Below are 15672 nucleotides of genomic sequence, written 5' to 3' on the forward strand. Positions count from 1 at the left end.
AGTTGAAGCGGGGGCCGGGGCGGGGGCAGCGCTCAGGGCGAGCCCAGCGCCGCGACCACGGGCCCGGGGCCCGCGAGCGGGGCGGGACCGGGAGAGCGCAGCCCGCGCTCGGGAAGCGCGGCAGGACGGCCCTGGCCCGGGCGAGCCGCCTCCGACCCGCTCCAGCCAGGGCCAGCCCTGCCCCTGGCCCCGGCATGAGCACCCCGAGGTGACACAGAGCGCTGGGGACAGGCGAGGCAGGGACCGGCTGTTCCCTGCGGGCAGTGCCGCGGGGAAGGGGTGGAATTGAGACAAGCGCTAGAAAGCCCAGGATCCAGGGGCGAGGAACAAGAATGAAACATGGACAGATGTATCTGAGCCGCAGGAGCACAGGCAGAAGTTAGGGGAACAAAATAATTAAGGCATTTTTCTGCTTAGGAAAACATGGCACCTCCTAAACATATTTTAGTTTTCCCCTCCAGCAAGAGCAGGGAACAGACGAGCTGGCCAGGGACAAGATTTGGTAAAGGCAAGGCTTCATCACAGCTCAGGTGAGGGAACACAACCCGGCAGCTTTAGATACACACAAACCCACACATCTTTAAACGCAGGTCACACTTTATTCCAATGTCTGCTCACCAGCCCTGGCACAGGGACAATACCAGGACAGAAGTTACCAAAATAAGTGACATTAGAAATTATTGCAAAGTAGTGTTTTCTGGGAAAGAACCAGCACCTGGATTAAAATACCCCCTATTTTAATAACAGGATTTCCTAATCCCATGGCAGAGTAACTCCTGGGAAAAGCTGCCTGATTTAATGGCTGTGAAGTGTTTCACACATGAAGGTATGCACACACAATCCCCGAAGTCATTCACAGAACTAGGAAAGATGATTAAAGAAAACTCCACCCTGTTGAGTGTTCCTCCATGAAGGAAAAAATGTTTGGCTGATCCACAAAGAGAAATCTTTTCTTGAGAAGCAGCTCCTTGCCCCGAGCTGTGCCAGATGTGCTGCAGGGCCGAGCCCTGGAAGCACAACAGGCACAATGGAAGTTGTGTCTGGAACTTGTATTTTTAAACATGGAGAAGGCAGGAGATGGTATCAAAGGTCAAGCACAGCATCTTCTCAAGATTCCACAGCTTGGGCAAATTAAAAAATTCAGCATTAAAAGTAAGTTGAGATCACTTCTTCTCTCCCACAACTTGTTTCAGCAAGAATTAGCCACTCACAACTACAGCTGGGCTGAGTTAAAAAGCTGAAGTGCAGGTCCCATCTCCCCTTTCAGCACAGCAGTGTGATTTAAAAACAGTAAATCAAGATTCAGAATATCCCCACCTTGCTTATCAGATCTCTTTACAACTACATCTGACTGTAAATTCAGAGAGCAGAGGTACTTGTGGCACAAGTGGGTGCACAATTAAAAGATCAGTGCTGTTCTAGTCAAGGAGCCTTGGCCAAAAGAGCTGGGATTTATCAGAGATTTTCCTCTGGTGCACTGGTTTTTATCTCCTTTTTAGCCAGGGCCACCTGTGTGTCCTTCTCTGCCTTCTCCTCCAGCTTCTCTAGCACTTCACACCATTTTTCTGAGATCCTGTTGGTTCCCTTTGGTGCTTGAGGTGCCTTTGTCACCTCCTGTGATGGTGGAGCCTTTTCCAACGTGGGCAATTTTCTATCAGTCCTCATCTCTTTCTTCTTGTGCTTTTTGCTGTCCTGTGCCACCTTAGCTATGGCCCTGAAGGGCCCCACAATCCAGTTCAGAGGGGTGTTGAGAGTGACATACTCAAAGAGGACATCGAGGGACCTTCGGGCTTCTCTCACACGGTCCTGGCTCTGGGCCAGGGTAGTTCTGGAGAGGTCCCGAAAGGACACGGCCCTGGAAAAAGAGCTGTGGAGCTTGTGGATGTGTCGAGTGGCCTGACACACAGCTTCCTGGATGTTGCTGGGGAGGCCGTGGACGCTGCGTCGGAGGCTCTCGTAGGCGGGCTGGAGCTGCTGGGTGATGATCCGCAGCATCGCCAGAGTGCGCGATTCCACCTGCTGGGAGAAACACAGCTCAGTTACGGGCTCGGGGGGCCCAGCCACTCGGGGCCTGCTCAGATGCACCTTCTGCGGATACCTCTGGCTGGCAGGCAGTTCTGACTTGGTTTCCTTTGGGCTGGGTCAGGCTCCAGTCCACCCACAGCTGATGGAGCTTCTCCTGCCCCTCCAGTAGCTTCTGGCCAACATCCTGTTTCACAGATTCAATCTGATGGGAAAAATGAGAGGAAAAGGTTGTATTGCAAGCACACAAGTGCTTCCCCTTCAGGGAAGGATCCAAGGTGACGTGGAGCTAGTGTGGGACGGAGGAAGAGCTTCCAGCTGGATAGCAGGGCAGGAAAGGCTACAGACAGGAGGAAGAAGGGCAAAGCATGTTGGTACCAGTTTTATTGCCAGCTGCAGTCGTGAGAGGGTGTCCTGGGTGCGGTGCCTGATGCCCTGCAGCTTGGCCAGGGAGTGCTGGTAGGCTCGGTGCCGGACCCTGCCCGACAGGGAGCCCAGGCGCACAAAGTAACTCCGCTGCCGCTTCTGCTCCTCCACGGAGGCCACGCCAAACCCCTGCACCGTGGTGGCCAGTTTACCTGGAGGAAACAAGAACAGAGCTGCAGCTGGGCTCCACTGCCAGCTGGGAGGGGTGGAAGAGGTTGGATCACCCATTGGAAAACATGAAGGCTGAAGCTTGCTGTGAAAGCAGGAGGTTTGCAGTTGCTCAGGTGTTAAATGCGGGTTAGTCCCTGCTTGATCTTCACATAAGCAGACTTGATGGAGAGGTTGAAGCATGAACCCACGTGTTTTACTTTGAGGCTGATGGGCAAGGACCAACCAGCAAATGCTTGAACTCTGTTCCATATCATGTGGCAATTTGGTGTTGACAGCCAGCCAACTTGGTGACAAATTCAGAGCTACCTGTCTGCTGTAGAAGCTGAATCTTGCTGGGTCAGGTGCTCTCTGCTCACACGGGAACGAATTTGCATCTACAAGCGCCAGGTAAGTATTTTCTTACCTAGTTCCTCCTCAGTCATCGGGAGGTAATGATCCACCAGATCTTCTGACATTCCCAGGACAGATTCCACACCTCCAGCCACTGCCTGGCTCACTGCCTTGGCTTTGCTTATGCTGTTGGTCACCACTGAGTTGGTCATCTCCACACCCTCCTGGAGAGCCTCCCTGCCCTGCTCCAGGGCTGTGTTGATCTTGCTGGTGATGGTGCCGTAGGCAGCATCCAGAGCTGTACTGACCGTAGAGGTGACCGCAGATTTGGTCTTCTCAACGCTGTCTTGAACAGCCCCTTTGGTCAGGTCCACTGCTTCGGTCACCTTGTTGGCCACCAGGTCCTTGGCCCCCTGGGCAGCCCCCACAGCTGCAGTGATGGTGGAAGCAACAGCAGACTTGGTCCGGTCAACACTGTCCTCCACCATGTGCTTGGTGACATCCACGGCCTCGGTCACCTTGTTGGCCACCAGCTCCTTGGCCCCCTGGGCAGCCTCCACAGCGTTGACAATTGTGGAAGCAACTGCAGACTTGGTCAGGTCAACACTGTCTTCTACGATGTGCTTACTGAGGTCCACTGCCTTGGTCACCTTGTCTGTCACCAGCTCCTTGGCCCCCTGGGCAGCCTCCACAGCGTTGACAATTGTGGAAGCAACTGCAGACTTGGTCAGGTCAACACTGTCCTCCACCATGTGCTTGGTGACATCCACAGCTTTGGTGACCTTGTCCACAGCATCTGTCACCTTGTTGGCCACCAGGTCCTTGGCCCCCTGGGCAGCCCCTACAGCTGCAGTGATGGTGGAAGTCACAGCAGACTTGGTCCTGTCAACGCTGTCCTCCACAAGGTGCTTACTGAGGTCCACAGCCTCTGTCACCTTGTTGGTCACCAGCTCCTTGGCCCCTTGAGCAGCCTCCACAGCGCTGACAATCGTAGAGGCAACAGCAGACTTGGTCCTGTCAACACTGTCCTCCACCATGTGCTTGGTGACATCCACGGCCTCTGTCACCTTGTTGGTCACCAGCTCCTTGGCACCCTGGGCAGCCTCCACAGCACTGCTGACAGTGGAGGTGACCACAGACCTGGTCAGCTTGACACTGTCCCCAACAACATTTTTAGTGAGGTCCACAGCTTCAGTGACTTTATCAGCCATTGCTTCCCTGGCCTCGCAGGCGGCGTCCATGGCAGATGTGACCTTGGTGGACACCAGCTGTTTGGTGTCTGAGATTACCTGCACCAGGGGAGAGGCAGAGAAAGATTTTTTTTTTTTCCCAAAAAAATGTTTTCCCTCCCTGAGAAAGCTTTTCCACTTGGGTTAGTTGTGCTTGCAGTCTGTGGGAGGGCTGGGGAAGTGAGCACACCTATATTGACATGGATGTGTTCACTCCCACATGCTGAGGGCACCTCTCCAGCTTTCCCTGCTGCTGAGCTTTATTTATTTCCCCATATTCTTCTGTACCCATAACAGTTCCATCAAGCCATGGCTTCCCCAGGAAAAGCCTTTCCTTACCTTATCTGCTGGCTGCTGCAGGAAGGGCAAGTTCTCCTCCAGCTGATCCAGACCTTTACAGGCATATTCATTCACAAGGGCAACTGGAAGAGACAACAGGTACCAGTTTATTCTTCCATGTGGGGATGGGTTTTTGACCCTACAATGGCCAGTTCAGGACACACTCATGAAAACAAGCCCCCAGAAATTAAATCACCATTCTGCGGTGGGATGTGTGTGGGTGTCTTGTTAAAAGTGAACAAACCCTAAAATTTGGCAGGTTCAAATAGTCTCCATTTTGCCTTCCCAGCTTTCTAACTGTAGACTTTAATCCAACGGCAGTGTAGCACCTGCCCTTGGTGGGTAGGGCAATGGGTTTAAAGGGTTGAAAAGTGTTGGGATAACCAGGCTGAGCTCTATCCCAGACTGACACTGCTACTACCAGTTGGGATTGTCAGAATTCGGAGTGAGAGAGAGCAAGCAGGGAGTTACTACTTAGTAACCTAAAGAAATCAAACTCTGTTTCTCCTGGAAACAGTTTAATTCCCCAGAAGTTCAGTGTTGGGAGCTGCCAAGTGGGAGGCTCAGGGCTAGAGCAGAAGGTGCTGTGGGAGGTGGGATCACCCTACAGGCACAGGAACCTCCCTCCCCGCCTGTCCCTCTGTCCCAGGGGTCCCTCCAGCCCTGCACTTACTCTGTGGCTCGAGCTGGCTCAGGATGGGCTGTGCCCCTCCGACCACGCTGCCCACGGCCACAGCAGCCACGGTCTCAGCCACACTGCAGACACCGCTGAGGCAGGGGTGGGACTCCTTGGTGTGGTTGTAGGCAGAGGAGACCAGGTTGAAGGCAGAATTGAGCAAGGGCAGGCTGGTGACTCGATTGACAGCACTCTAAACCCAGGAGAAACAGAGACATTAGAGCCCAGCCTGAGCTGGTGGGTGAACACAGCTGTGTGTCTTTCCAGAAATGTCCCACCAAATCCATCTCCTCAGCCTTCTTAAACTCAGAGTTGAGGAGACTCATCCAAAGGCCACCACCAAATGAACAAGCCAGGATTAAAAAATTTGACCTCTGGGCTCCTGAATTCTGAGTCACACTGGTTTCAGCACCAAACCAGATGTGGAAGTAGGACCTGTAACAGCTCATGTTTCAGAACTACTGGCATCGCTTGACCAGCCCTAACATGGTCTCTTGAGCAAAACAATTACCTTCTGTACTGAGGGGGTTTTGATTTGGCCACAGCTTCATTGGGCTAATCTTTCTGTCCCCCAGCCTGGTTTTGGGGTGCTGGCAGAGGTTTATCAGCACACATCAGCAGATGATTTAACTGCTCTGTGTTGCCCTGGCACCTACCACTGTCTGCTGCTCCTCAGCCTTCAGCAAGTCTGGGGTTGGGGTCTTTCCTGAGGCCATGCTGAATTCAGCTGCAGCTGGAAGAAAAACAAGAGTATCACAGCATGAGCACAGCTTCATTTCCTCCAAAGAAATAAAATCCTGCCAAAAAAGGGTAAAAGCAGAGGGCAGCAAAGCTGGGATCCATCATTCAGCTGCTCCAGGGAGGGTTCAGGCTAGAAATAGGTGGGAACTATTTTATCTGTCTTGTGTTTTCTCTGTGGGGTGGGATGACTTTGGCTGGACACCAGGTACCCACCAAAACCACTCCATCGCTCCCCTCCTCAGCTGGACAAGGGAGAGAAAATATAACAATATAACCAGTTTGGGAAGGACATGAAAGTCCTGTGGAGTTTTCCCTGGAGGATGAGCCAGGTTTCCCAGCTGCAGCACTCTATGGCTACCTGGAGACTTGCCTTCTCGTCCTACTGACCAGCAAGGCAGGAAATCTCACTTCCTGTGAAACCAAGGCTCAGAGACATTCTCATGACATAATGGGATTGAAGAAGCATAAAATGTTGCAATATTTTGAATGTGTGTTGGCTCCCCCAGCGTAGATCTCGGGCAGCATCTGGACACTCCAGTATTGGTGATAAATCCAGGATTACTCTGAGCCTTAGTCAGGCACAGCAGAGATTTCAGCACATTTGTTCTTCAGGACAGAGTCTGCTTTTCTCTCCTGTGCCAGTTAGTTGCTATTCTTAGATTTGCCATGACATTTTCCAATGGAAAACCCTCAAACCAAAATTCCTCCCAAAGTGGATTTCTAAGCCACACACTGCTCCAGGCTCACTGGCAGACTCTCCCCAAAAAAACCTTGCCATCTGAGTTGTGGCAGAGCCCATTGTCTTGTTTCTTGTGTTCTTTGCCTCGTGCAAAGTTTTTATTTTGCTGAGAAACAGGGACAGAGAGATGGGGAAAAGTTGTGAAACCAGCATTTGTGAGCCCTGGACTGGTTACCAAGAGGTAACTTGGTAAAACACCAAATATTGCTGCATTAACCACTGAATTAGTGAGAATTCAGTGAGATTTGAGCAGGGCAGGGATGCTGAGTGCTATGTGCCTATAGCAAAAGCTGTCACACAAGCTGTCACCTCTTCCAGCCTCTCCAGTGAGAAGCTGGGAGCCAGCGCTCCTCTGGGAGCCCTCCCCAGTTTATCTGCACAGCAAAAACACCAATGGATCCTCACCAGGCTGGAAGAAGTTGTAAAAACCTGCTCCAAACAAAGCAAGGCTGAATATAAAATCCAAGTCCCAAAGTCCACAGGGTTTGCTGTCAGTGCCTGTCCCTCTTGCTCTGCCTTAGGGCAGGTTTGTTATTGCTTTGGAGCCAAGCAGGGCTGACTTCGGGGCAAAGCACAGCTCTTTCAACACCATCACAAACAACCCCTCTGCTCAGTTATTTTACTTCTGGACAGGTGGAAAAAGCTCAAGCTGTGGAGTTTGACACTATGGTGGCCTTGGTGTCAGGGCCAGCACAGAGACACTGGAGCAAAAGGAAGAGGGGAGGATTCTTGTTAGCATAATTCAGGAGTAACTCCTTGGCTGATGTAAAAACTGGTGTAAGGTTAGAATCAGCCTCTGAAGGACAGGGATCCCGTGCTAATAATGGATGCAGCTGTGCCAGGGACAACCCTTCAGCACAGTCATGTTGGAACAAGGTTTGTTCTCCACTGTGTGGGAGAAATCCACATGTTGCAACGCCAGGATTTGCAGTGTGGGCAAATCTCCACAGCATGGTTTTATTTTCGCTTTCCCTGCAAAAGTGCTGAGCAGCCTTTGTTTTACTTCAGAGATTGCAGGAAAGCCCAGTGCTTGGCAACTCTGGGGCAGGTAGTTCTGAATGCTTTGGAGAAGCCACAGCCAAGCCAGGATTGTTGGGAGTGGAAGTTCCAGTGGGCAGAGGAACAGAAACAGCACCACTTTGTTTTGGTTGTGGTTTGCATTGTATGAAAGTGATAATCAGATGATTTCACACCATTGCTACATCCAAATATTAGGTCACTGCTGAGAAAGCTCTTGAAACAGGTGGTTTCAGAATGATGAAACTTCAGTGCTCTTTTCTAGCATCAGGGTCAGGAGATTTTCTGGGATCAGGAGCTGAACTCCTGATCATTGCCCAGTTGGAGTCAGTGGAAGAACAAGGGCTGGCACCAAACAGCAGGACCGTGGCACTAAACCCACCCAGCTGCTCCCTTTTCCCTGCCCCATCCCACACTGGCCTGGCAGAAGAGCAAGGAACTTCCCTGCTCCTCCCTGATTTCTGTCACTGGCAGTGACCAGTTCACACAAGCTGGTTCTTTAACTCCCCTTGGTTGGAAGGTTTCCCTGTGGAAAGCAGCTCAGCTCCATGAGAACAGGGTGCTGGTGTGTGGTCCTGTAGGTTCTTCGTGTTCAGGAAGCTTCTCCCCCTTCCAAAGGGCTTTTACCTTGGGAGACAGACTGAGCCACAGCCAGTATGGCTGGTTCAGTAGCTTAACTGGCAATTCCTTAATGACCGTTGAGGAGAACAAAGCTAAATTTAGTGCTTTAGATGTGAGCAGAGAGGGCTAATCAGGGCAGAGGAATTCAATTGTAGTTAAAGCACCTATTTACATTCTTGTCGAGATTTGCCACTGATACCCGGTTCCCAAAAATGCAGAACTTTGTCACAGGATGTCTGTGGGGAATGGGCTGCAAATGCTCTGAGGACAGAATTAGTTTTAGGAGGAAGATCAAATGATTCCCAGCTTTGACCTTAGGACAGTAGTTTCAGGAGGGCTGGCAGAGGTGCTTGTCTCACCTTTCTGGATAAACCAGCAGCACTAGAAAACCTCAAGGATCAAAGCCACGCTTGTGGATGGATGCAGGGCTTTCCCCACGCACTTCCAGCAGAAATTAAACACCACAACCAGTGGCCGCCCCATGGTCAGTAACTGCTTGGAACAGAGGTATCTTAGCAAAGAGGAGAGGAAGGTTTAACTAGAACAGCTTCTCAGTACATCCCATTTACCAATCTTTCTACGAGGACAGAGCTCTTGGTTTCAGCTAGAAGCTGTAACTTGCAGAGCAAGCAGCTCAACACATTTCCATCTGGAATTTTCAGCAGAACCAGCTTCAGAAATTGAAATCCTTCCCAGCCATGCTCAGCTCCAGGTAGTCATGACCACATTTAAAGCCTTGTTAGTCTTGAGAAATGCTAATCCAGTTGGCCAAAGCTCCCTCCAGGAGCTGGCAGGGCCCTGCAGGGACAGGGTGCTCCTGAGCTAGAGGTCCCTTGTCACTCAGTTCTCGTGTCTCCACCAAAGGATCATGAGAAACAGCCCCAGGCAGGGCTGGCAGCGCTGTCACAGGAAGGGAATGCCCGGCTGGTCACCTGCATCACCTGTGCCCAGGATGTCACCTGCATCACCTGTCCCTGGCGCACCCGGGGTGTCCCCACCATCCACACACAGCACTGGGCTGTGCATGTGAAGGTGACTGGTGGGACTCACCTCCTGTGGACCCCCCCCAGCCGGGATCCTCAGCAGACAAGAAGCAAAAAAGAGCTTTTAAACCCCAGACTGTTCAATCACAGATCAGAGATCCATGGAATTACCAAGGACTCACCTCAAAGCTAGGAAAGAGCCTTTAGGGAAGGATTTGAATCCCACAATGGTTTGGGTTGGAAAGGACCCTAAAGATCACCTCATTCCAAGCCTCTCAGCTGTTACCCAAGGCAGACACACCACGACACCAGAAAATGTCACCTTTGGCCTCAGAAAGCAAAGACCCCCCCGCCCAAGCACAGAGAAAGCAAGGACACAGCACCCAGCTCCTGCTCGCCCCGTGGCACACAGCTCCCACAGCGGGGACCTCTGAGCCAAGGGCTGTGGGATGGAGCCGGGTCCATCCCAACCTCTGCCCTGGCGAGGGCTGCAAGGAGCCCCCAGGAGAGCAGGGGGGAACCCTGGGGAGTCACCCCAAGCCCCCAGACAAGTCACAGGCCCCCCAGCTCCCTCACCTTGCCCTCCCCAGCAGCCCAGCCTTACCTGCCTGCTCCGCGCCCGGCACCGGCGAGACGGGGAGCGCGGGGCGTTGTCCCGGTTAAATACCCCGGGGCCGATTGGCAGCTGCGGGATTGGTGGAACCCGGGCGCTGCGGGGCCGGCCTGGCCAACCGGGAGCGGGGGGGGCGGAGGGCAGCGGGGTGGGGCCGCAGGTGAGGGTCCCCCCGGGGCCCTGGTGGGTGTTGGGAGCTGCTGTTTGTCCCCCCCAGGAGGGAAGGACCTGGCGGGGTGTCCCTGGGGATCTCCAGAGGGTGTCCATTCCCCGGTGCTTTGGCCTTGGGGTCATGGAATCCCCTGAGTTGGGAGGGGCCCGCAGGGATCGTCGGTCCAACCCCTGGCCCTGCAGACACCCCAGCAATCCCCCCTGTGCATCCCGGGAGCTGTTCCTGCAAACACGGGGGCAAAGAGCTGCTCGTGGAAGTCAAGCACTGGAGCTGCTTGGGAAGAGGTGCTGGGACAGGAGCTGAGCCCCTGTTTGTCCCCCAGCTGGGGGGACAGAGGCTGCCCTTGCGCTGCTCCTTGCAGGGCGTCACAGATGTTATTAGGAAGTCCCAGGGAAGCAGGACGTGGAGTTTGTGGTGTGAAACATCATCATCATCCTGATGTTTTTTTGGCAAAGCTCCCCCTCCCCACACCAGGACTGCTGTGCCTCCCCGAGGAGTCAGACCTGCTCCCACCTCAGCCCGTGCCTGCCCTCAGCAAACACCTGATGGTGAAACCTTCTGCTTCTCCTGTTTGCTGGGATTTCAGGGTAGGAGTTGATTTATATTTTTATCCTTGCAGAGGCCCCAGCAATGCAGGACTCCAGGGAGCTCAGGGCTTTTTAACAGCTATAACAAATACTGAAAACTCTAGTTAATGCTTTTCTTTTCCATTTGTGCCTTTTCATCTTCAGCTCTCAAAAACTGGTTTGAAAACATCAATTAAGCTTCCTGTTGTCTGTTTTCAAGATCAGCGGGGGAGGAAACTGAGGCACAGGTAAAAATTATCTGGAGTCTTCTAATGCTATTAAAGTGATTGAGTCACCTTGTTTTGGGGTACTAGATGCAGGAGACCTTGGCTCTGTTTCTGTACTGCCATTCAGGCAGGGGGGTGCCAATGGTTTTTGAAAAATGCGTTGTTAAGCTGACAAAAATGTGGACAATTGTCACTCCTTATCTTTGGGGTTGGAAGGAATCCCCATCCTGAGGCTGACTTAGCTGGGAGTGTTGGCTGGAAAGGCCTCTGGAGCTCAGGTACTCCTGGAGAGCTGGGATCTGGCTGAGACTTGAAACCTCCCAGGGATGGAGATCTCACACAGCCTTTCTGGCTGTTGGATCCACTGGATCTGGGTATTGCATTAATGTCCCAATGTCCACTCTGAGCCTCTCCAGCTACAGATTGTGGCTTTTGCCTCTTGTTTGATCCCCTGCACTGCTGGAAACAGTCCTTGTGCATTTTTCAGTGTGACATAAACTTCATTTTTCTGTCATCACCTGGGAACCTGTCATAGAATCAAAGGACCCCAGAATGGTCTGGGTGGGAAGGACCTTAAATCCCACCCAGTGCCACCCCTGCCATGGGCAGGGACACTTCCCACTGTCCCAGGCTGCTCCAAGCCCCAATGTCCAGCCTGGCCTTGGGCACTGCCAGGGATCCAGGGGCAGCCACAGCTGCTCTGGGCACCCTGTGCCAGGGCCTGCCCACCCTCCCAGGGAAGGATTCCCTCCTAATCTCGTATCTAAACCTGCCCAGTTTGGAAGTTTTTGATGCAGTTCTGAAGTGTTTGATATCTTGTACTAAAACTGAAGCCAGTGGCTTTTAACAACTGTGATGTTTGTAAGGGAAATAAAAGTTGTTCTTGTCTGTCCTGTGAAGACTTGATGAAATGTAGGGTTTTTTACAGGAACAGGGAATTAAGAAATGGGTCCTGTGATTTTGGAGTGTTGGCCTGACATGGCCAGTGCTACATCCTCACGTAGCATGTCAGTGATCCAGCTGCCAGGTGGTTCATGGGTGTGAAGTGCCCCAGTGGGTCAGTTGTGGTGGGATGGTGAAAGTCTCATGGGACAGGTTGTATTTCATGCCCTAAGTGGGTGAAAGAGCACTGCCTGCATGATACACCTTCATGTGGCTGTGGTGGAGGACAGGGGAATGTGAGCAGAAGTGGCAGGTGATAACCAGTAATTATAATTAACCAGGCAGTGTTTAATATCTAATATGTGGCTTTGATATTAGGGTAAAATACCAGTGCTCATTGCTCCTGCTGGGTGGCAGAACTGCCTGCAGGCTCGGGACACCGGATTTGGGGGATTCCAGTGTCAGAGCAAAGGTTTGCACAATCATTTCTGTGACCCTTAGTGCTGTATGAAAGACACAGATTTAAATCCGAGATAAAATCATAACTAAGAGTTTGGTGGGCGTGGGAAGGGCGTAGGAGGAAGTGGAGAAACACGTTTGTGGAAGGGAGAGGAGCTGTGCTGGTTGGAGCACGGGAGCCCTGTGCTCGGGCAGGAACTGCAGCCCTGCAAAGCTGCAGCATCCAGACCCGGGGCAGGATCCCTCAGGTGTGAACCCCACATACTGCACCTGTGGGAGCCAGGAGCCCCTGTCCCTGCCGCCCTGCTGCTGCTTCACTGCTGTCCTCCAGCTGCTGCCTGGCTCTGCCTGGGGACGAGGCCTCTCCAGCCTCGAGCACCTCACTTGTCCCGTCCTGGTTTCTGTCGAGTGCAAAACCTGCAGGTGTGGAGGATTTGGAGAGTCAGGCCCCGGTGTTGGGGGCCATTCCTTTCCCTGCTCTGTGGTGTGTCACAGCTCAGCGTTGTCCCTTTGGGGCCCAGAGGCCGCATGTGACACTGGAGTTGCCCACTGCAAATGTTTATCTGCTGCAGCGGAAATCATGTCGCTGCTCTCCCAGGGCATTGACTCCATGAGTAACCTGCCACCATGCCATTGTCACCTTCCCCATGGTCACCTTCCCTGGGGCAGCCACAGGCACGAGAAGTGATGAGAATGATGATTCAGGGCTGGGGTATGAGGTGCTTTGGTTCTGTTCCTCAGTAAGCGGAGCACAGCCCTTGGGCTTCCATCAGCCTGCCCGGGCAGTCTGCAGGGCTGAGCTGCCAGGAGCCCACGGAGGGGACGGGTTTGGGTCATCCTCATTCACTGCTGTGCAAAGCCCACCAACCTTCCTGGTGCCTCCAGGTCTTCAGAGCGCTCTCCTGGGTCAGGACATGCTGCAGGTCTCTGCTGCCCTCCCACTGCATCAGCCCAGCAGGACTCTCCAGCAGGTTCCCTGCTCCTGCTCCCCTTCCAGCAGCTCACGCCACCTCCCAGAGGGACAGGTGCTGGCAGGTTCCTGCTCCCATTCCAGCCACTTTGCCCTCACAGCAGGGAACAGCCTGATGGTTCCTGGCTGCTCTCCCAATATTCCAGTTCACCTTTCTGCTGCTTTTTCAGGCTGCAGGATGGTTTTCTACATGCCTGGCTGCTCCTTCCTCTGCTGCTGCTCTCTTGCCTGAGGTAGAGGTGAGGTGGGGTAATGTAATGCTGGTAGGTTTTGGTAGATGGGAGAGGGGATGTCACCTGGGCCTGCTAAATGTGTCCCCTCCATCCCAGGCTGTGGCTGAGACCCCAAGTCCTGCCTCCCCAGAACCACAGGGCTCCTTTGCACCCCCCAGCCCTGGGGTTTGGCCAGCTTTACCCGGTAAACTGCTGCTTGTTCAGCTTCCATCACACAGAGCTTTGCATGGAGCGGGGGGAACATGGAATCTGGTGACTTCCCAGGTGCAGCATGACTCTGGATCATCCCAGAGCACGTGGGGGCTGGAACACCCCTACACTGCCGCACCTGGGGGCAGGTTTCTCGCTGTGCTGCGTGTGACAGGACTGAATCATCACCCGTCCTTGGGAACAGCTATGCAAGGAATATGTATTTATGCACATAAAAGCACAAATGTCAGTGCCTGTGTCCCGGTTTTGGCTGGGATAGAGTTAATTTTCTTCCCAGTAGCTGGCCCAGTGCTGTGTTTTGGATTTAGCATGGGAATAATGTTGATAACAACTGATGTTGTAGCTGTGGCTGAGTTGTGCTTTCTCCAAATCAAGGACTTACCAGTTTCCCAGGCTCTGCCAGCGAGCAGGAGCACAAGGAGTTGGGTGGGAGCATGGCCAGGAGAACTGACCTGGACTGGCCAGAGGGATATTCCATTCCACGGAACATCCTGCCCAGTACAGAAACTGGGGGGGTTGGGAGCTGTCTCTCGCTGCTGTGGGACGAGCTGGGTCAGGGGGTGGTGAACAACTGTGTGGGGCAGCTCTGGTTTCTCTTGGGTTTTTACTCCTCTTTCTCTCCTTTTCATTACTATTATTGTCATCATTACCATTACTATTATTGTAATTCTTCTTCATCATCCAAGATTTGTTTTAATCAGCTTTTAATCAGTTCTTATGTACCTGCCTGGGCTTTCATTTCTCATAAGACATTGTGCCAAAACTCCACTTTGACCAATGTTCCCGTGGGCTGGGAGACTGTTAGAACTTTGTCTTGCCAACAGCATCTCTGCAGGGAATTCAACAATGCTCTGAGTTTCCCCAGGCTGAGCTGGGTCTCCCTGCTGGCAGAATCCACATTGTTCCCTCCCAGCATGGGGCACTTCCCAGATGGGAGAACAGTGTTTTCAATCAGAGCTGGAACTCCAAAGAAAAGAAGTGCCTGAAACAGTCCCAAAGGGAGGAAAATAAAACTTATCACTGCAGTTACCACCAACGCTCTTTTTTCTGTCAGTCTGTGGACACCTGATGCTCCCAGGTCTTTATCTCACTGACACTGAGTTCTGAGTAGTGTTCTTGTTTTAGAAGAGGGAACTTTAGGCATAAGTAATTTAACCTCTAATGAAATCAATGTTCCACTACTAGAATGATCTAGAATTGAACCTTATTTTAAGTGATTTTGGGGTCCAGCTGCAGAGTGTGTAGGATGACGTTCAGTGTTTGCAGCCTGGGGATTCACTGCATGAGTCAAAGTTTCTCTAGAAAGTGGGGGCTGCTTCTTTTCTGCCCCTGATGGTTCCAGGGACATTTTCTTCCTCAGAACTGGCCAGAGCCTTTTCTGTGAACAGTCGGTGTGTTACAGTAACCATGTTCACCTGCTATGATGGGAATTGTGCAGGGAGAAGGACCTGTGGGAATGACATGCATGGAGATGTGTGTGGTTCTTAAAGGGGCATGAGATGGGACCCTAATGGGGGTCTCTGGTGAGCCCCACCTGCAGAGCTGCCTCCAGCCCTGGGAATTCCAATGTCAGAAGGACGTGGAGCTGCTGGAGCCAGTCCAGAGGCGGGGTGGGAGCCCCTCTGCTCTGGAGCCAGGCTGGGAGAGCTGAGGGTGTTCACCTGGAGAAGGCTCTGGGGAGACCTGAGAGCCCCTTGCAGGGCCTAGAGGGGCTCCAGGAGAGCTGCAGAGGGACTGGGGACAGGGGATGGAGGGACAAGGACACAGGGAAGGGCTTCCACTGCCAGAGGGCAGGGCTGGATGGGATCGGGAAGGAATTCCTCCCTGCCAGGTCTGTAACATCCGAGAACCCTCTCGGGCGGCAGGAAGTGCTGTGGTAGGTTAACGTTAATCCTCCAGCGCATCTACAAAGGCAAGAAATGACTTTCTGTGAAGGCAGAGCCTTCGGCCCTGGGAGGAAATGAAGCCTGGCTGCTGCAGGCCGCGGGTCAGAGCCGTGGCCTGTGTGCCCCGACACGCCCCAGACCTTTGGCTCTGAGCTAATCC

At 52.8% G+C, this 15672-nt stretch overlaps 1 protein-coding gene and 1 long non-coding RNA gene across 4 annotated transcripts; one reads left to right on the forward strand and one right to left on the reverse strand.

Moving 5' to 3' along the window:
• Positions 1-577: 577 nt before the first annotated feature.
• LOC103621221 (perilipin-3) lies at positions 578-9996 on the reverse strand. 3 transcript variants are annotated; one of them, XM_017742481.1, is made up of 8 exons: positions 9899-9996; positions 5850-5926; positions 5191-5386; positions 4518-4600; positions 3023-4238; positions 2401-2600; positions 2099-2227; positions 578-2016 (listed from the first exon to the last, which is right to left on the reverse strand). In XM_017742481.1, the coding sequence occupies exons 2-8, from the start codon at positions 5907-5909 to the stop codon at positions 1456-1458; spliced, it is 2445 nt and encodes an 814-aa protein (XP_017597970.1). In that variant the 5' UTR covers positions 5910-5926; positions 9899-9996; the 3' UTR covers positions 578-1455. The 3 variants fall into 3 exon arrangements, with proteins under 3 accessions (XP_017597970.1, XP_017597969.1, XP_017597971.1); XM_017742480.1 differs by having other exon boundaries at positions 578-2019; XM_017742482.1 differs by lacking the exons at positions 5191-5386; positions 9899-9996 and having other exon boundaries at positions 578-2019; positions 5850-5929.
• Positions 9997-10060: 64 nt separating this feature from the next.
• Positions 10061-14663, forward strand: LOC108448689. Its single transcript, XR_001864655.1, has 3 exons — positions 10061-10666; positions 10811-10893; positions 13354-14663. It is a non-coding gene; the product is annotated as an uncharacterized LOC108448689 (long non-coding RNA).
• The last annotated feature ends 1009 nt before the right edge of the window (positions 14664-15672 follow it).

Source organism: Corvus brachyrhynchos, unplaced genomic scaffold (assembly GCF_000691975.1).
Source record: "Corvus brachyrhynchos isolate BGI_N302 unplaced genomic scaffold, ASM69197v1 scaffold158, whole genome shotgun sequence".
NCBI lineage: Eukaryota > Metazoa > Chordata > Aves > Passeriformes > Corvidae > Corvus > Corvus brachyrhynchos.